General features: G+C 29.8%; 3 protein-coding genes across 3 annotated transcripts; 2 read left to right on the top strand and 1 right to left on the bottom strand.

Moving 5' to 3' along the window:
* Window positions 1-1,664: 1,664 nt before the first annotated feature.
* On the bottom strand, window positions 1,665-5,130 carry LOC126678219 (uncharacterized). The gene is made up of 5 exons (XM_050373124.2): window positions 4,918-5,130; window positions 4,706-4,823; window positions 4,138-4,621; window positions 3,665-3,783; window positions 1,665-2,425 (listed from the first exon to the last, which is right to left on the bottom strand). The coding sequence occupies exons 2-5, from the start codon at window positions 4,781-4,783 to the stop codon at window positions 1,961-1,963; spliced, it is 1,146 nt and encodes a 381-aa protein (XP_050229081.1). The 5' UTR covers window positions 4,784-4,823; window positions 4,918-5,130; the 3' UTR covers window positions 1,665-1,960.
* Window positions 5,131-5,779: 649 nt separating this feature from the next.
* Window positions 5,780-6,652, top strand: LOC126679005 (FBD-associated F-box protein At5g38590-like). Its single transcript, XM_050373944.2, has one exon. It carries the CDS (start codon window positions 5,780-5,782, stop codon window positions 6,650-6,652), a length of 873 nt encoding a protein of 290 aa, XP_050229901.2.
* Window positions 6,653-19,991: 13,339 nt separating this feature from the next.
* Window positions 19,992-21,540, top strand: LOC126676383 (ethylene-responsive transcription factor ERF061). Its single transcript, XM_050370574.1, has one exon. The coding sequence runs from the start codon at window positions 20,278-20,280 to the stop codon at window positions 21,196-21,198; it is 921 nt and encodes a 306-aa protein (XP_050226531.1). The 5' UTR covers window positions 19,992-20,277; the 3' UTR covers window positions 21,199-21,540.

Here is a 21,540-nt window from a genome sequence, read left to right as displayed (position 1 = left end):
ATGTATTAGACCACCGAAGCATTGGTTGTTTATGTGAAACTGGCTAATGATTTTGGAGAAGAAGAGAGATATATAATTTGAATGATTAAAATTTTGTCTGATGTATTATTATATGCATGACAGAATATAATTTCTTGTTTAATAATTTGATACTGTTGATGATTCAAGAATTAATAGATTCTATGCTTAAACATTTATTAAATTGTTAAACAATCAATTTTGTTTCAACTGTTTTCGTAATTATTCTGTGTTATTCAATAACATAGAGGATGAAAGAATTTCTTTTATTTTAGAGTCAAATTATTATTATTCTCACATGTTCACCTTGAATTATTTTAAAAAAATTACTACTTTCTTCATATTTCATTTTTTCCAACTAAAATTTCCCCTTTTTAAAAAAAATTCATTTATATTAAATATAAAAGTCAAAGCAATAATTGTGATTATTTAAAATTAACAAGGAAAATAATAATCAGGATCAAAACTTATGGATATAATAGTAATTAATTTGTTATTCTAATGGTGAGTGTAGATTACATGTTATGTTTTAATTTTATTCAAGTTTTAATTTTTTTAAAAAAAATTATTCAAGTTTTGAAAAGAGATGAATAAAAATACAATAAAAAACCATGCAGGCATTTCATTCAACAACCACATAATTGAGGACTTTTTATAAATATATCAAAATTTATAAAATATTTTCAAAAATTGGACTTGACTTTTGTTTTTTTAAAAAGATACAATAACCATTTTTAAATATATCAAAAATAAGTTATAGAAATATGATCCGAATTTACTGTGGATATAATTTCAATATATTATGGTATTACATATGTACGTATATTTTGACATGTATAGTTTTAGCGTTAGTTTAATTTTAATATATTGATGGTTGATTATTAATATAATTTTGATATAAATATAGATATACTTTTATGCGTATAGTTCTAATACGTTGTTTGTTCTATTCAAATATAAGGAAGTATTATGTCAAGTGAAGTACACCTCTCGTGGTCCTCCTACACTAGTATATATAATAATATAAATTAATGATATTTGTAGAATAAAAAAACTGAAAATATAAATATAATTTTATATAAAATAGCATATTAATTTATAATATTATCGTTTTATTTATGAATAATAATATCATCGTTTTTATTGAAAAAATGGGATAATTTTCTTCATAATTTATAGAAAAATAAATTTAATTTGAATATTGCTTAGTTTTTCAGACTTGACATGGATGGCCCTGTAATTTATGGCGATGACGATCATTTTGACGTTTAAAACCGTAAAGCCCAATTGAGCATATTTCAGGATGTCCTTAACAATGAGACATTTGCTGAGTCCAGATTGATCACGGATCTCTAGTTGAATGGATCAAATGTGATCCATTGAGAACATGATCTAAACAAAATTACAAAGTAATGAAAAAAAAAACTTATTTACACTGAATTTTATACATTCAAATTTTAGATGAAAAAAAGTTTTTAATGAAAATGTATATTGACAATTCATTTTTTGATTGCTTGAATACAAAGAAAAAAATCACTTCAAATTTTATATGAACTAAATTTTATTAGAAAAACTAACCAAACCGACAGATTCAACTCAATTTAGTTTCAAATATTAAAAATCCTCATAATTTAGTTCAGTTAATATTTAAAACTAAATGCACGCCATACTTATATTGATTCATTGAATTAGTGTAACATGCCTGATCGATTAGATGTAATAATCATAGATACACACTTAAATTTGAATAAACATACATAGGACCTATAATCTATATGCAGTGTGAAAACCATATTTTATAACCATGAAGCATAAATGCCAAACGTTCTTTAAGATTCCATCTCCACCGGGAAAAAAATTGAACTGACTACTTGCCGAAAAATCGATAATCTCCACGTAACTATATCGATACTAATTTCTTCCCCCCGAGTTCTATCCAATGCTAATCTTTCCACCCTTCCTTGCTCGATCGCCTCGAGGCCAGACCTTTGGATGAGAGGCTTGGAGTAACTGGCATTGACGGCGTCTTAGGTGCTTCCTCGTCATCCCAATCATCATCCCATTTGTCATCCCATCCATCATTTTGTTCCGAGTCTGCTTTAACCCCAACTGAAACTGGTAGTTCAGCATCTAGCTTTTGATATTTTGAGGCACTGCTAGATAGTTGCTTCCTCCGCAAGCTAATGCATGTCCACCCTAATGTCAGTACCAGCAGAGCAGCAAATGCTAAGATAACAATGGTAGGAGTTCGTGTCATGAAGTTTATGTAACTAGAATTTCGGGAACCATCGGAATTGTGGCCGAAATTTTCTGCGATCAAATGCTTTATATCCAAGTTGCAATGACCTTTTCCGGCCTTTAAAACAATCATGTTGTCACTTCCTTCGTGAGTGATAGAGACTTGAACCTGAATGGTTGTGCAAAATCACAATGAACAAAATGTAGGTTAGTGACAACCTATTTTCTTTGAACACGAACAGAAACATTTTATGTTGGGATGTCAAAGCTAGAACTATTGAACATATTTACAGGAGACAGCACATAAATAACAATAGCATGATATGCATCAGATAAATAAAATCAGTGAGTGAAGAATCAGACCATCTGGTTGAATTGTTTTGTCCAACTAACCCCTAAGTACCGAATATCTGGTCCAACCGGATTGGACCAGCGTAACTGGACAGAATCGGTGAACTGGCTGGTATTGGCAATTTTTTTTGAAATTCTTGGTATTGGACAAGTTTTCATTGAATTTTTTTGGTTTGGCAATATTGTCTTAAATTTCTCGATACTAGGTCATGAAAATTGCTAAGAGGGACATAGACCATACAAGCTAGGCCCAATTCTGTTTCTTTTATAATTTTACTCAACCAGGACCAATTTGGTTTTTCAAATACTGCATGAAATGGTCATTCTGATAGAACGAAAGCCCTCAAAACATATCCACAACACATCCCTATATGAGAAATCACATAACATGGTAAAGAATGCCTATAAAATTACCACGCTGTGAACCTGAAACTTCAAGTGTAATGGAAGGACTAGAACCACCATAATATTGGTTATTCAGGCCATGAGATACAAATCCGTCACACTCTAGTATAAGGTCCTAGACTGATGGAATTTCAATAGCAAGTCATGCGCTTTGTGTAAAAATATAAAAAACACAGCCAGTATTACTCCTACGTAGATATTGCCCAAAGACTCAATGTAAGAATGAATACACAATTCCCTCTCTAGATTCAGCCCCAAAGTGAAATTGCATAAGCTGAAGCGTAATGACTTAACCATCCGAGTAGGAACCATTTTCATTCAATGATTACAGATTAGATTCTACAGAACTTAAGGAGGCATGAATTTCCCTGTTTCAGCTACCTAATTGTTAGAGGCTACATATACACTAGTTTCTGAGCTTTCTGAAAAACGCTGCATCTTATGTTACTAATGTCGTAAGTGTCAACCTATTATTTACAGAAACAGTCACAAAATGTTTTCTAAGAATTTCGGAAACATAAACGTTTCGAAAACGAGGAAACGCGCTTTCCTCAAGGTTTCCGTGCATCATTGGGGTCAACAATGGATTTACTACAAAAAAATAGAAGCTTATCTGTAACATTTATACAAGCATAGTACTAGGGACAAATACCATTTTGTCTTCTTTTGCTTGGAGTTGAATTTCTTTCTCTAGTTGAACATGCTCCGGAGCAGAAATAGCAACTGTGACAGGCATTTTCCCTCTATTCTGAACAAAAAGTGATTGTTTATCTGGAGATTAAAACAGAAGTAAATCCATGTAATTCGGTGCAAAACCAATTGACTAAAAAGACAAACACAAAAATTTGTTTATTTATAGCTTATTCACCTTCATGCTTACTACCATACTACAAGCTACATTATTGCATCAATGAGCCTAATATATAGAGTTACAATTATCATAAATTCCAGAAACTAATAGCCTATTGTTGAATAATTTGCGTTGGTTGCATCACACAGAACATTCTCAAATTGTTTTATATATGAATATGCAGAAATTAGTAAATCAAGCATAACGTCAATAGAACTGATGTTACAAGACCAGTCTTTTACATGTATAAATTACTACAAGAACTTAAGACATACCATTTCCTTGTACTCTTATACAAGCAACCAACTGGTTCACCTCATCAATGCACCTGTTAGATGGATCGCACTCTTCATGAGAATCCTTCGTTGCAATCCCCGAATTCCCTCCATTAACATTTTTCTCTTTGTCGACAATCTTGCCATTCTTACCATCATCAACAATCCCCTTCTCATTCAAATCACCCATGCCCTCTGCAGAATTATCTGTTGTTTTGATCTCAGACTGGCTGTTCAAATCATTACTATTCGTATTTTTCATAACCTCATTTCGGGACTTCGATTTGTCACCCGATTTATCATCCTTACTTTTCGTGTCACCAACAATTTTCTCCTTCAAATCATCTCCTTGATTTTCTTCGGTTTTCTGCCCTTTATCAACCCCACTAGAATCAGTAACCGAACTTAGATTATTACCTTCTTTCGGATCTTTTTTGTTATTTGTTTGTGAATCTTGCAAATCAGTGTTGGCACTCACACTCACCTAGTTCATCAATCAATCAATAAGTAATTAAAGCTACAGTTAACACTTAACATTACAAGGCAACTAATCAAAAACAAATTTTACCTTAAAATCAAGAATGGAACAGTCAACGGCAAGTACCAAAATAACAAGACCCACATATAAAACACGATGTGTTTTCATAATTTGAAGTAAACCCAGTTCGTTACTGTACTAAAGTGATCTGCCACCAAAAATATTAATCCAAATTATAAGATTTAAGTAAACAGAGTAATAAAAAGTGTGATTTGAAAAGGAGTGTTCTAAAGAAAATAAACCTGAACAAGAAACCTTGTTTGGAATTCTCGGATGCATTAAGTCTGATCCTCATCGAACTGAAATATTGAGTGAGCAACCAAATATTTGAAGCTTTTAGGGTTGAATAATAATTGAATCGAATTAATTAAACTGGAGAGACAGAAATAGAGCTAAGTTGACCAGGTTCTCGATTAATTTAATTCGTCTTCTTGTTCTGGTTTCGCACACATTCCCCTGTGCGCACCGTTTTAAAGATTTTTTTCCTTTTGTTTTTTATAATACTAAATTGTGTAAATCATTAATATAAAATTAGTTAGATTGCAAAACGTTAAAAGGAAAATGGCAAATTGCTTGTGGCAGCAAAAGTTTAAAACATAAAGTATTATCGTATAGCTAAATTACATTTTGTTAGTTTTGTAATGGGATAGTAATTGAGTTTGAAGCACTATTAAATTCGACTAGACTCTAAAGTTTAAAAGCTAAAGTTTAAAATTCAACTCAACTTTAATTGAGTTTTATAAACAAATAAATTTATTGAAAGTCGATTGGACCCGTGAGTTTATTGAGTTAGGTATTTTGCTACTCAAACTCGACTCAATATTATTCGAGTCAATTACAAATATTTTTTTAAATAATTTCGAATAGTTCGCGAGTTGACTCCACTCAATTACACCCTACCCCTAGTTTATAATATAATGTAATTGGAATTCCATCTGTTTGAATTAACTACAAGCGTTAAGGAATTGGGATCCTCGTATCAATTGAAATCCTAATCATACCATTACTCCTATTTAATAATTTCCTGTTCTAATTAAACTTGGAATGTTCTTGTCTTATATAAAATAAGCTTTACAATGTTAATTTCGCTCAGAAGACAAGACAATGATACAGTTTAAACTATGCAAGAACAAGAAAACGGATAATGCCGTCGACGCTAATTATTCAAGTAACGACTACATCAGCAAATTACCTAATGATATTCTTATAAGCATACTCTCCCAATTTGATCTGCAAATCATAGCAAGAACCAGCATCCTCTCCAAAAGATGGAGACATATTTGGAAATTATGTGATCGAAAAATCGACATTAATCTTACAGATTTTATAAAAAATTACGGACCTCTGCCGCCATTATCTAGTCATGATAAACTCAGAATCGTCGACAGAATGCACAATCTCTTAACCCAGATTAGTGATATTAATCTAACAATGATAGACCAACTCAAGATTCGTTTCCCCATTATTGGGAACTCGTCAAGCTGCGACTATAAGCCTGTCGATTACTATGATGTTTCTATTAGTCAATTACAGAGTTGGATTAACATGGCTATTCAAAATAATGTTAAAGCACTCGAGTTAGATTTATCAGCTGCTCTCGTTGGCTCTCCTTCGAATTCAACTTCGATTACAGTTTTCTCGGATGCGAAATTCATGTCACTTGTTTCTCTGCGATTGATTGGTGTACAGGCACATTTGTCTTATAAATTGTTAGATTATTTATTATCTGTTTCTCCGTTTCTTGAAGACTTGTGTGTCAAGGAATCATGTTTTGGTAAGGAAAAAGGCTGTCTAGGTGAGCTGAAAATTTCTGATACGTGTTTGAAGAGGCTTGATTTAATCAATAATGGAATCCAAATTCTTGAAATATCGTCAGCGCCGAATCTTGAATCGTTTAAATTTGTTGAGAATTATGGGAAGCCATTCAATGTATGCTTCAAGAATGTTCCTCGTCCAAGCAGAGTGTCTTTTGAATGATTCTACTGTAATTTGCTTGTCAGACCAATTAATTAATTGTCCACAATTTTTTAAATTTTTTGCAATTTTGTCCATAATGTTTTTTTTTGCAATTTTGTCCTACTTACTATAGTTCAGTTTACGTTAGTCGATTGCCTGATGTTATAATTTATATCCTAATGCAGATCCTGCCTCAGTTGGAGCTAAAATAATTTGCAAAAATTGTCCTTCTCTGTAGCATGATGGAGTACACAACAAGAATTAGGGTTTTTAACAACCGAGGGTGAGTTTTCATATGACCGTATTTATATTTTTGTGATTTGTTTATTTCATTTCAAATTCTGTTTTTGTTTCTATAGTTTTCACTATAACGCTTGTGTTGAAATTCTAACAGAAACCAATGATAAATTATTAGGTTAATGAAGTGCACTAAAGTAGATTTATGGACTATCCTCCAAAAATATACGTGGCGTAATATATAATAGGCTTAATCCATATATGACATGACGTAGTGAACTGAGTCTATTTAAGAATTTCTCGTAATATACTACTACCGATTAATGAAAACTACATGTGAAGTGGATGATTCATAGACCTATCATATGGACTTTATTTACTTCAAAAGTACTAAATCAGTCTGCTACTGCGTCTGCTGGCTATAGGGCTGTTCCTTTGTCGGGCTGAGTCAATTTTGACAAGAGAAAAATTGACAAATACCCAATATGAGTTAAAATATTGTAAATTTTACTAGAGCAAACAAAAAATTGACAAATACTATTTCTAATTCTGATTTTGCGGAAATAACATTTCAATGTTAAAAAATACGGTAAAAATAAAATAAGGAAAGAAGTTGTTACTAAAATCAAAGTCTCCTACAAAATCTCAAACTACCATAATCGAAAATATTTAAAAGAATCTTTAAGAATCATTGATTATAATAATAGTGTATTTAATATTTGATTTCCATGTATAACGGTAGTTATAGAAACAAAAATCTCCTACAAAATCTCAAACTAACATATATAGAAAATATTTTCAAATTTTTTTAACAATCATCAACTATAGCAACTATTTGTTTAAATTAAATTCTCATATAGAATTTTGTTATCTTATTAATTTATGACCAATAATTTTTTTAAATGGTTTTAATTAATTGTTTAATGCTAAATTTTGTTATTATTTTTTATTAACGTACGTAACCCCTTTCCATGTTATATATAAATTTACTAATTTAACGGGTTTTTTTATATGGACTGACAGTTAACTTTCAATTAACTAATAGTTTAATACTACTACTTATAAACATCAATTTGTCTTTTTATAACTTAATATTTTATTGAAAAAATAAAAACAACCAAACTATGTAAAATAACATTATGCAGTTAACATAACATGCAGTTAACTAGTAGGATATTTTTAATTAATTAACCGTTTATTGTTAGCACACCTATAGTAAATACAATTTACATACTGTTTACATTTATTTAAATCAAATGAAAATATAACATGAGAAAATTGCCTAACTGGTAACCAAAATGTATTATATGTTCGACAATAATAAATGTTTTCATAAACAAGGCAATTACAACTGTTTTCGTTTAAAAATAAAATCAAAACTTAAATCTTCCAATCTGTCAACAAATCTAATCCTATTGCATCCCCTTCAGCTTTGGTTTCGGTTTCACCTTTTTATCGCTGTCAAAGAAAAAAATTGGTGTACTGTCAGTTTACACATAGTTAACCATTGGTAAACTACATCTAATAAAAAATGTTATTAACATTATAAAGTAATTTTAGATAAATCTAACAACAATATATACAAACATTTAACAATACACCAGTAATTCAAAAAATGATTTAATATTGCAATGAAACAAGTTAATGATTAGTTAACCATCAAACAATATCTAGTATCCCTTAATTATTCAAAGTTAACATTAGTTAACCATCAGACAACATATAATCTTTAATTATTCCAAGTTAACTATTAGTTAACTATCAGCCAACATATAATATCCGTAATCGATACATGATTGATCCACACAGAAAAGTTACCACAACAACTATCAGTTAATAGTGTACCAATAGTTACCTAATGGTTAACTAACATGGATACTGACATTAATTATTTTTTAAAAATGCAGGAATGACAACGTTAAAGGTTGTTGTTTATTATAAGATCAAAGAAATTTTAATTAAAGACGATGCGGAATTCTGAACTCTAAAAGCAATAACTTATAAGGAATTTTTAGAACAATTACCTTGACATCAACGGGTGGAGGAGCAATCAGTTTGTTCTTTATTCACGACATTGACAATGAAATCCTCGAAATCATTGTCACTCCCTTCTTCTTCTACATGAACTTCAATATAAAAAAACAAAGACGATTCAAAAACTTTAAAAATAAATTGTAGAAGAAAAATAACCCACCACCGCCAAGACCTCCCGCCGACCTCCACGTCCGCCATCGAATTTTCCAACTCTTCCATGACCGCCGTTGTATGTTTCGCAAGTGGAAAGGAGATGCGGACCGCCGTAGGAAAAGAAAAAATGGTTGGAGGAAAAGGAAAAAGAGAGAAATAATTAAAATAAAATGGAAAGATTTGGTTAATGGGGTAATTGAGAGAAATATGGCAAAAATCTATGAAAAATCTGAGAGAAATGGAAAGATGCAAATCAATTATAATAGGTTATCAATAATGAGAAAATCATGGGAGGTTACCATTTTGGTAGTTGTATTTTATTAATTTAAAAAGTATCTTTATGCAAAGTAAAATCATGAAATTCAAATTAAAAATTTGTTAATAGTATAATTTAAAATGGACTTTTGCTCCAGTAAAATTCAAAATAAAATGCCTTATGCTAGTAATGTGAGTAATTTTCTCTTTTGACAAAATCCAGCCCAGCCCAATTATAATCTACTTTATCTAAAAGCTATTTCCTTTTTGAAAATATTACACAAAAATACTAAGCACTCGTAATCTTTTTAGATGCCAACTTTGTCAAATATTTTCATTTAATACATTTTCTCTCTTTTTGGATATGAGTTAAGAGTTTGGACTTTTAGGTTTGGAGTTCTTTTTAGGCCAGGGTTTTAGATTTTTGAGTTAGGGTTTAACATTCATGGCTTAAAGTTTAAATTTTAAGGGGACGTTGGCTGGACACCGAAAATAGTGGCTGACGATGGCTGGAGATAAAGAGCGTTGGCTGATGGCGACCCGCAGTTTTCACTAGTGACTGTCGGTGGGGGTTGTGACCGACGACCAGAGGTGGTCATTAGAGGTGGCCGATAATATGTGTTGGTGATCGCCAGTATGGGCGGTAGTAGCAGTTGGGGAGTAATGGTTGAATGTGGCCTACAATAATCGACTGTTTTTGCTGGCGACGACGCTTATATCATTTAAAGTATAGCTCATTGGTGCTTGTGAGAAAAATTAAATTCATGATCTATATACAGATTATAGTTGTGACATCTAATACCATTTAATTTGAGTCGTGACTCGTTGTTAAAAAATTATAAATTAAATAATTAAAATAAGTCTATCTTTATTTATATAATTATATTTGTCTGTTCTACTTGGGCTAATGTCTAATGGGTCCAACCAAGGGCACCGCCAAGGCTCCATTATAGGTTCAAGTGTAAGGTTTATAGGTCTAGTTAGGCCAGCCTGGTTCATACACAAAATTTCTTCTGAATTAACCCAACTCCCATCACTAATCTTTTCTTATGATTTGTCACTACAAACATGCCACATGAGGGTTGACTATATTACCAATAAGCATTAATATTCTTTCTGGAAGATATTGCAACGTCCCAAGCTAAATATATGAACTGATTAATTAAAAATTCTTACAAATTAACTTGCGAGTTGTTTAATTTTAATTTAAAATTAATTCAATTATTCTACGCTTTTGAGATCGAACTCTTAAATTAAATTCGATCATATTTGGGGTTTGAAACCCTAACACACCTCCCGGTCAATCACAAGTTACAGGTCGGTGGAACTGCAGAGAGTCAACTAACCCTAGTGTCAGGGTTTTCATTAGATTTCTACAAGTAGCCATATAAAGTCTTAATCTTAATACACATGAATAGCGAATAGAATTTAAAGGAAAGGTTCATATTACAATTTATTGCCAAATAAATATATACTTAAGAAATCTAAATGATATCTAGTTAGGTTTAAAAAGTCTACAGCTTGTCAAAATCTGTTGCTAATGAGATCAGCAAATTGACTAAATTCTACAGATATATAGTTATAATTAATTAATACAATACTATTTTGTATGATTAAGAGTTGAACTTTTCAAAATTTTCCCAGATGATCTGGCCAGCTCACTGAAATGGAGAAATGTGGGGACTGAACTGATGGGATAAAGGGTTTATCTCCGTCCACCGTTATCTTTGATAATTAGCCTATAATATATAATACATAAAATCGTTATCCATACAGTGGAAGAATTCCATTATATATAGTAGAATTATTCCATTTCAAAGCTATATGTTCTAATTAAATAGAATTAATTTGACTTATTTAGATTGCATGTATATGTCAATATGTAATCAAATGACTGTAACATGTTCGAAATTGTGCATGCATATATACTTTTCAGAATGATTTCACCATAAAATTTTGAGTTAAATAATACAGATTACATATGTAACTTTTATGGCGATCAGTCCGAGCAGAATTGGTGAATACCAAGTATAGTGGAAATTTGATATTGGAATAATACGAAGAGACTGAGAAATTAAGATATAAAAAAATTAATTAATATGAAGAGAATGAGAAATTAAGATATAAAGAAATTGATTCATTATTTTATAGTTTTAAGTTGAATGTGGAGCACGTCTGACACACAGTTGGGGTTCTTTTACTGAATTCATAGATACATTCTCTAAATATTGTGCTCCTTATGGTTTCCACAATTGATATTGAATGTGATTCGACTGTGCGTATAAAAAGAATTTTCTATAAAAAGTCCAAGAGAGTGGTAAGACGTGGCACTAAAAGGCGCTAAAAATTAATCATGCGGGATATGTGGCAAATCATATGCATTTTTAGACTCTTGAAATAGGTAATCGCACATTGTATAGTCTAAATAAATGATTTAGAGTCAAGTTTCAAGTGAAGTTAAACAGTCCGATGTAAAAAGAAATTTTATATTTAGAGGAGATATTGTTGAACACAAATATGCTGAATATTTTAAACTTAGAATGAGGAACATAAAGATAACAAATTAATCCAACATCTTAAAATATTTTTACTACAAGAGAAATTTAAAAGTCAATCCTAAGAAAATTCATTAATTTTATTATGTTTTTATATTCAATTATTAATTAAAAATAAATTTATATATTCATTTTTTTTATAAAAATAATCATACCAGTTAGTTTAAATAAAATGAATAACTATATATTTTATTTTATTTCGAAGATCGATGATATATTATCAATAATTTGAGAATAGATGCTATAGAAATGATTCGTTTTCTGCAACAAACCTAAAAAGTCCTCTATAACCGCAATCCTTTTCACATGAAAACAGAATAGAAGAGACAAAAAGATAATGGTAGGCGAAATGCCATACCAGCAGAGAAAATAACACCAAAACTCCAAAATAAAGAGGGACCATTACGTAGAAAATTATAACAACTTTTCTTATTTCTCTCAATATATAATGTTAAACCAGAAACATGCATGTCTTATCAATATATATAAAATAATAATATGACAAACCCCAAACCAATCATTATCCAGCACGTCAGCGTTTGTCAAAGAGGCGGTGGATTCATACAGTGAGATTTTGATTTTCTTTCTTCTTCTTTTAGTGTCCTAATCTAATCATCATCTTGTTAGCTAGAAGTTGGAGTAATGAACATTACTGATTGGTTTGTCTGATTTATTGGAAATTATTAATTTGATGAGTACTCGTGTCAACTTTCTTCTTTTGTTATTTTAATAAAGCTTGCATTAATTGGTAATATTCACTAATTTATAATTTGATTGCGACTAATAGTTCATTTACATTGCAACTAAAAAGGTCTTTTAAGTGGCAGGACAAGAATTAACTTTTTAATTATTACTAGTCAACTGTATGTATAGAGCTTATCATTAGGTCCAAACTCATCCACCTCGTCTCACTTCAGTTAAATTCAAATGCACATTTTTATCAAATCCGACTTAAATTTTAAACTTTTATTTGTTGTTATTTTTTATATATATAGTCTCACAACATTTGACCCAAATCCATGTAAATATATTATATGGGACATATTTGATAATAAATATTAGATTCAAATTGTATCCGAATTAAACTAAATCATGTTTTAAAAAATTAAAATAAAATTTATCTTATGAAAGGTGTTAATTTGATGCTAAAAGTACAAACAAGTACTGATTATAACACTTTATCAAGCTTTTGGAGTCGTGGAGTCCATGTTTAACTATCAAGCAACTAAAAACCTACTAAGTATAATTAACCTACAATTATAATGAGTATGAGTTTGGAATTAAAATTTAAAATTTTAAAATGTGTGGTCCTTTTAGATACTATCGAGTTCTCATTCTATGAAACCCTCACCCGCTCCAATTGGCTCAAATCACATATCTATATGGGGACCATGACTAAATTCATGGGCCAATATGGGCCGAGGCCCATGTGAATTACCCAATGGGTTGATCAAGCCCATCAAATTCAATTATAACGACATCATCGATGTTATCATGACATCACCAAATTCACTTGGTGATAAATAGCGGGGACCCCTTACAAAAGCCACGTAGTCAGATAATCCTTTTTGATACTGTTACGTGAACGATAAAATGATCAATCAGAAGGCCAAAAATGCAAAAGACCGCGAGATTTTGGAAAAATTCCATTTATCAGAATGAGAGATTGACACGTAGGACCATGGAGGTAGCGACGTGTCTTGCTCAGGAGACAGGACCACCTGGCAGTCGGCGTTGCCTGGCTGTGTTGCTGAGACTGAGTCATGTAAACGACAAAATATAACTTTTTTGCAAAGTCAAATATAATAAAGTTTTGCGCCTCTATTTAGACATTAGACTGAGTCCACATATTTCTTAGTTTTTGGAATGAAATTAATTAGAGAACTTTTTTTTTTTTTTTTGAGAATAATGAAAATTTCATTAATAGGGAAATAAAAATACAACTTGATTAAATATTGAACAAATCAATACATTCAAGAAGTACAATAATAGAATATCAGTAAAATAACATAAAATCATATCTAATTTCTTCAATCGCATTGACGGAACTCTTTGAATATGCAACTCGGCGATCCGCCCGCTCCACTCGAAGGTTATTTTAAACCAGAAATCGACTCTTTGGTCTTTGAATGAGTCCGATTGAGAGAATATTAGAAATAAGATTTCTACTGATAGCACTTCAGATCTACGCTCCGTAGATAATTCCATCAAGGAAATAGCAGAACCCATAAAGGGTAAGAGGCAGAACTCCACAAAGGAAGAGAAAACATCCATAAAGGAAGAAATAAAAATACCAACAGATCTCAGATCTGTGATTATTAACGCAAAATAAACTAAATACGAGATTTGAACAGAAAACGAGAAGGTAGGGAGGTGATTTTGAACCAAAAAATGGCCAAAATCACCTCCCTCTTGTTGCGGCTAGGGTTTCTGAAAAGAAAAAGAGAGTTTAGAGAGATGAGAGAGAAAAAATTTAATTAGAGAACTTTGCAATGCGTAACGTGGGTAATATTCTTTTATTTGAAGGTATTATAGCACAATTTTAGTTAATTTTGTATTTTTCACAAACCATTAACAAAAGGAAACCGGATTTAATTGAAAAGTAACTAGATTATTGGTCCATGTTATCAAAGTACAAGTGTAAACTATATATTACTCCTACGTTTCATACTTCCATTGTAAAAATATGTTTCTTTTACCTTTTTTGATTAATATAATTTGAAAATATACAATATATGTTAATTTTTTTAAAAATAATGTATATAGATGTTTTTGTCAATTAAATTAGGACACAACAATATATTGCTTTTTTAAGATGAGATTTGACATTTCTATATTCCAAAAAGATTAAAATTGGAAAATAATAAGCAAATCAAACTAATTATATTATTTTATTTTTTTAATCGAACTGATGATAAAATTATTATAGTTTTATATGAAATTGATTAAACCGAATTATCTAAAACTTAAAAGTATGAAACCAAATTGATTTACATAGGTTGTACAATTGATTAAATTGATAAGAAAATATAAAATATAATAAATTAAATATACGATTAATTTAATTAATCAATTTTTTCAACTATTAAGTTCAATCCAATTATATATTTAATTGGCTAAATCGAATTAATTTAACCAGATAAATTAATAAAAATTTATAATAAAATGTAATTAAATTAAAATCGATTAGTTCAGTTTTACCGAGTCTTTGAACTCTTGTATCAATATTGGATTCTGGAAATTGCAAATTTGGAGGGTAAGAGGCGTGTTGAGGCGTGGGAAAGAGTTAGGTTTGTTCACATGCAATTACAGAAATGTAAGTGGGGCGATTCACGAGCTGTGTCTTTTTTTTACAACACTAAGCACCTTTTCAAACTTGCCTTTTAAAATTAAATGCCCCATACTGTATTGGGTCCCTCATTTATTTATTTTTGTCAAAACAGATCAGTAGCTTTCTTATCTTTTTAAACAAATCTGCTCCTTTCTTCTCTTATACCTTCAACCTTTTTCGTTTCATCTCTATCTCCTTTTGCTTCCTTCGGCTTCGCTTGGGAATACTTTTGCCTTTCTTTTCTTTATTAATTGTCATGTCCTCAATAATTGTTCACATATCTAACTTCAAATACCAAACATAAATTCAAATATAACTCAAATGATAATATGTGCATAGCTTATTTTTGCTAAAACATCAATTATATCCAAATAAGTAAATAAAAAAAACAAAGAATCAAATTAATAATTTTTAATGATAATTCTGTTAATTTGGTGGCACTTATGGATATATAAAATTATTGTAGCAAAATAAAATTAAAGCATCTATAAAACTAATTCATAATTACTTTATTTTTTGAAGTCTTGATAATAATAAGGCAAATTGTAGCAATATGAAGTACATATTTAAATTTATTTCTACTCCAATTTAAATAAATAACTATAATTGAAAATTGAAAATTGATAATTCTGAAAATTTGGGCTATAAACAAAAAAATTCAAAAAAAGAGGTATTTTTAAAAAATTAAACCAAAGACAAAAACTTTTTTTTATAAGAATTGAGATTCAAATTAAATCAGGTCTTCTTAAACACCGTTGGCTACTAATAAAGCGTTTCTATGCTACTAGAATGTATCACATTCTTGATGGAATTTTCCAGTGATAAACAAATTCATTGTCAATTGTGAATTTGGCAATGGATTTAATCATTGTTTAGCCACTACTAGAAAACAGCGTTTTAGCGACGGATTTTAGTGACGGATCTAAAATCCGTCGCTATTTTTTTGATTAGCGACGGATCTAACATCCGTCGCTAAACACCACATTAAATTGGCGGGAATGATCCCGCCAACTTTAGCGACGGATTTTCCGTCGCAAATGTTGGCGGGAGTAGTCCCGCCAATTGTTTTGATAAAATTTAGCGACGGATTTTAAAATCCGTCGCTAATTACTGGCGGAAATACTCCCGTCTTATATTTTCCGCAATTAGCGACGAATTTTAAAATCCGTCGCTAAATTATGCCTTTTGCGACGGAATTCAGTGACGGATTTTAAATCCGTCGCTAATTTTCAATGTCAAAAAAAATTAAAAGGTATCTAATATTATTTAAGATAGTATTTAATAAAAAATAATTATTAATTTTTTAAATTAAATTTATATTATTTTAATATAACGTTTTTATTTATAAAATAATAATTAAATATTATTTATGAAATAATAATTATATATTATTTATTTATTTAAAGTATATAAATATTTTAATAAAATTATTAATTATAAAAAAATTATCTTAAAATGCGGGTTTAAATTATGAAAACAAATATTTGTTGTTTTTAGTTACATTTAAGTATAATATACATAAATATATAACATGAATATGAGCTGGTTAATTAGCCGCATATAAACCCGTTGGCAGATAAGACGCTAATTTAGTGCTAAAACTGCCGACGGTTACCAATGGTTTCTGTTGGAAAATTTGGTACTCATATAGTTCTATATTTTAAATTTACTCGTATGCCTAAATGTACAAATCCAAAAAGTATAGTTAGGAGAGTTAGGCCTAAATAGAATTTTTTGTCTCTTTATTTTAATTTATGAAACTATCATTCTTCAAACAATATTACTATTTATGTAATGATCTATGCACATGCTAGCCCTTTTAATTTCACTCCTAATTAAATCTAATATACACTGCTGCCCACTCTTTCTACAAATAAATATATGCACAAAATTTACTGTATATCATATAATCATAACACCTTATTTGTGTTCTTCCTGAACTATGTCCCATTTTTTATGTTAATTTTTTGCTTTATTGCACATGAAGGGAAGGCACATGCAAATTAACTTCTACTTTATGATATTACGTAAAGAAGCAACCTATTATAAGAACTTGTTTGATACAAATTGTGAAAACATCACTAATGGCTATATCCTTAATTAAATGACCAATTTAAATACATAGAATAGGTCTTTTAAGAGACAAAATGGACTGTTTGACATTTTTATCCATCAACTAATTTATTAAAATTGATGCTACCAATTTTTTTTTTTCCAACTCACACATCTATGCGTAGTTTTTTACATTCACTCAATCTCTAAATGACGTAATCAATATTCTTTAATCTGTATCATCTATTGTAACACTAACAACGGCTGTCTAATTAAACAAAGCATACGAATTGTTTATTTTAAGGTTTTTCTCTCCATGTCTGAAAGTCATGGTTTTTGGAAAACAAAATTGCAAAAAGGGCCGCATGATTTTACTTTTTTTTTTCATTTGTAAAGTAGTATTTGTTGTTTCAAAAATATAAATATGATAAATTACATGATTAATTATATAAATTTTAGCATGTTTGACAATTATTATAACATCAATTTCTAATTTTAATAGTTTCAAGCACACATTTTTAACTTTTATAAATTCAAAATACTTCATCCGTCTCATAATTATAGAAAGTATTTTTATTTTGAATTTTTCCATATTACATAAAATTTTGATTTTTAATTATGTTTTAAATGCACTTGTTAAGGTTTTTGATAAAAATATTTTTATAAGTATTAATAAATATGGATTAATGTTGACAGTTTCAATAAATTTCGTAATTGTAAACATAAAAGGTAGTATGTAGTACTCCTTAATTAATGTGTAAATCAAAAATAACAAAAAAAAGCTATTATCGAAGAACGAAGAGTATTAAATTTCAATATATTCTTATTGTATAATCGTTAGAAGATGTAATTTTTTGATATATTATTAATATTTATATTATTAAAAATATACTTTAAAGTAATTAAATTATTATTTAGAAGTATTTAGAATTACTACTATAATTAAAAATATATCATATTAAAAAAATATCTTAAAATTAGAAATTTTATTTACAATTAAATGCAAATTGTATCGTCTTCATGTGAAGAAAATGAGAGGTGAAGCCGAGCCGAGTCTGGATTGGGAGGAAACTAAAAAATAAATAGGTGTCCTAGAAGGACGCGTGGCAGAGGAAGTAATGAGAAATTAATGAAGGTCTGACCCTTGCATAATAAATCGAAAAAGTAGCTTTTTAGAAGTTAGCAGTAAGTATATGCTGCAGGTTGATAGGGACCACACGGACTCTAAAAGTTTATTTTTTGATTAATTTCCAGCTTGCAAGTTTGAGCATTTTTTGATAATTACTGATAGATCCATATACTCATATATGATTGTGATAGATTAAAACTTTTTAACCTTTTAGATTTCCATCTAATTAGGTTTTACAATCACTCTTTCTATCTCTCCATTTCTATTAGTTTCTGTTTTAGGATAAAATATTTATATTAAAAAATTAAGAAAAATTTACAATAAAACATATTCATATGTACTCTATATATTGGTATTAGACATATTCATATACTCTATATATTGAATATGTAAACAAAATTACGAAAAGTTTACTATATTTTTAATTAGTGATTCTTTTAATTTCAATAAGTAAAGTTATATAAACAAAATTATGCTATAAAACACATTCATATAATTGGTATTAGACATTATTTTCGGTTTTAAAATACATAATTAAATTAAAATTAAATTCATTATTAGGACCAATCCCAATCAATACGCTATACGTATGTTAACGATTGTGCTTTTAAGTCAACTGTTTTTTAAATATTTTTTAAATTAGTAGTAATAGTTTATTTATTTTAAATTCTTATAGTTATTTTTTAACCTCTTCTAAAATAATGATATTCTTTTTCTTCTAAATAACAATTTTCAGTATTTGATATTTAGAAGAAAAAATCACTATTCCAAACTTCAATTCAAATCAAAAAATCGGTATAAAACTACACAACGTGTTTGCTATATTTGGTTACCCATGCTATGCTAGTCAAGAATTGTGACCACTTGTTTGTTTTTGTATATCTCTTCCTTTGTCCAAGTATTTCATCTTCTTCCTAAAAAAAAGTATTTCATCTTCCATTCTTTTACCAAAATGAGAAACTATGGCTCAATAATAGAGGAATGATAAGCATCTAAAATTTAATTCATAACATTTTTCCTTCTATAGATTAAGTAAACAACAATTTAAGTACTTTTTGTTCCATTTAAAAAAATTTATAATAGCTTACTCTATCCGCTTTTTATTTGTCTATTTAAACAAATATATTCATATATAATTATAGATTACTTGTTCATTTAGTATTTTAAAATAGTTTAATTATTATCTTTCAAATTAATGTATTTATAATAAATAATTTTATGATTCTATTTATAAAATATTTATTGTAAATATAGCTATATTAGTATTTATATTTATGATCTAAGACAAAAAGGAACTTTTTTAATATGTAAAGTTTGGTTAAAAGAATAAATCAAAAAAATGGAGTGATATATTTTAAAAATAACTAAAATATTTTTATATAATTAATCGCGTTTAAATAAAATTAATTGTATTAAGAAAGACAATGAAGAATAAAAGATAAATTTAACCAAAAATATCAGAAAAAATTAAAATAAAACCGACATCTTTTCTTTCCCAAATGTTTAAACAAACTTTAATAGGGCAGTTTAGTCAATTAGGTGTTGATAAAGCCGTGAACAGAGTTAAAAAGAAAGAATTTGGTTTACTCTGCTTCTATAAATATAGCAATTAGAACCCAACCACAAGCTCAGCATAGTACCCACAAGTACTTCCTTTCATCCTCAAAACACAAAAATCTCAATCTTTTTCTTCTTCCAAGTTCTTCCATAGCCAACTCTTTTCAAGATTCTAAACTCAATTTCCAACGACTTGACAAATTCTTTTCTTGAACTGTACCCATCAAATCTCCACCTTCAAGTTTTCATTTCTTGAAACTTGTTCTTGATTCTTGATTCTAAAAGGGACAAGTTTTTTTAAGTTTCCTGTACACTCTGTTCCCGACAAAATTGATCAGGAACCATGGAAAAACTACAAGAAAACAACATTCCGTTAGGATTCACCGGAATCGGATCATCTCTATCACAACTAATTCTAGCCGGAGGCAGTAGCAACACTTTGGATTCAATCTTCTCTCATTGCTCACCGGAATCCACAATTTCCGGTCCTTCTTTCGAGCCTCTAGGCTCTTCAGTTTATCTCAGACAAAGAGATCTTCTACAGAAATTTTCTCAAGAAACCAGAACAACTACAACAAATTCATATTCTCAAAATATTCTATCAAACCCACTTCAAAATTTTGCAAGAACCACCAATTATTTAGCTCCGAGCAAGAAGAAGCTATACAGAGGAGTGAGACAGAGACATTGGGGAAAATGGGTAGCGGAAATTAGATTACCTCAGAACAGAATGAGAGTTTGGTTAGGTACTTATGATACTGCAGAAGCTGCAGCTTATGCTTACGATCGTGCAGCTTATAAGCTTCGAGGCGAATATGCACGGTTGAATTTTCCTAATCTTAAAGATCCTATGAAGTTAGGGTTCACTGACTGTAACAGATTGAATGCGTTAAAAACTGCAGTTGATGCTAAAATTCAAGCCATTTGTCAAAAGGTGAAACGAGAACGAGCAAGAAAAGTTGCTGCCAAGAAGAGTAATTCAACCGTTGGTGAAAATAAAGCAGTAAAAGTTGATTCAAATTCACCGTCGCCGTCTCCGTCAACTTCGTCGTCTTTATCAGCTACTGTTTTTGGTGAGAATTGGGGTGGTGAACTGGTTTCACCGACGGTTTCAGACGATGGGTTTTGGAAATGTGAAAATTCTCCGTCTGTTTCAACAGATTATCCAATTTTAAATTCAGAAGAGATGGAATTTGAAGAATGTTCGCTAGCAAGAATGCCTTCGTTTGATCCTGATTTGATCTGGGCTGTTCTTGCTAATTAGGGGGGCCAATTTGATTTTTGTGGGGGACTGTTCTTGATAAGCATGTCAGTCTTGTCTCTGTTTTTTTTCTGGTAGTATTAAGTGTAAATGGTAGTTTCATTTAGGACTATCTAATCGAATTTAATCTAAGTATGGGTTTATTGCAGAGTTTGTTAATGTTTCTGGGTTTTAGGCAAAATAGGGTTCTTGTGATTTTAATTTGATTTGCCTTTGATATTAGTATGGAGGCACTCGAGATTAATCATACCACTTGTAGCTTGATGTTGTATGAGAATCTAGAGTATTGAAATAACACTTGTTATTTTCAATTAATGGAGAGAATTTTCATTTGTATCTTTTTAA

This window comes from Mercurialis annua, linkage group LG4 (genome assembly GCF_937616625.2).
Source record: "Mercurialis annua linkage group LG4, ddMerAnnu1.2, whole genome shotgun sequence".
NCBI lineage: Eukaryota > Viridiplantae > Streptophyta > Magnoliopsida > Malpighiales > Euphorbiaceae > Mercurialis > Mercurialis annua.
The sequence above is the reverse complement of the archived record's forward strand: the minus strand, read 5'-3'. Positions and strand labels throughout refer to the sequence as shown.

Bases quoted from the DNA above. Each gene is read 5' to 3' on its own strand.
- LOC126678219 (XM_050373124.2), bottom strand. From the start codon at position 4,783: ATGAAAACACATCGTGTTTTATATGTGGGTCTTGTTATTTTGGTACTT. The intron at 3,784-4,137 runs GTATGTCTTAAG...TTTAATCTCCAG, and splicing joins TATAAGAGTACAAGGAAATG to ATAAACAATCACTTTTTGTT. The intron at 2,426-3,664 runs GTATTTGTCCCT...ACAACCATTCAG, and splicing joins AAGCAAAAGAAGACAAAATG to GTTCAAGTCTCTATCACTCA.
- LOC126679005 (XM_050373944.2), top strand. From the start codon at position 5,780: ATGATACAGTTTAAACTATGCAAGAACAAGAAAACGGATAATGCCGTC.
- LOC126676383 (XM_050370574.1), top strand. From the start codon at position 20,278: ATGGAAAAACTACAAGAAAACAACATTCCGTTAGGATTCACCGGAATC.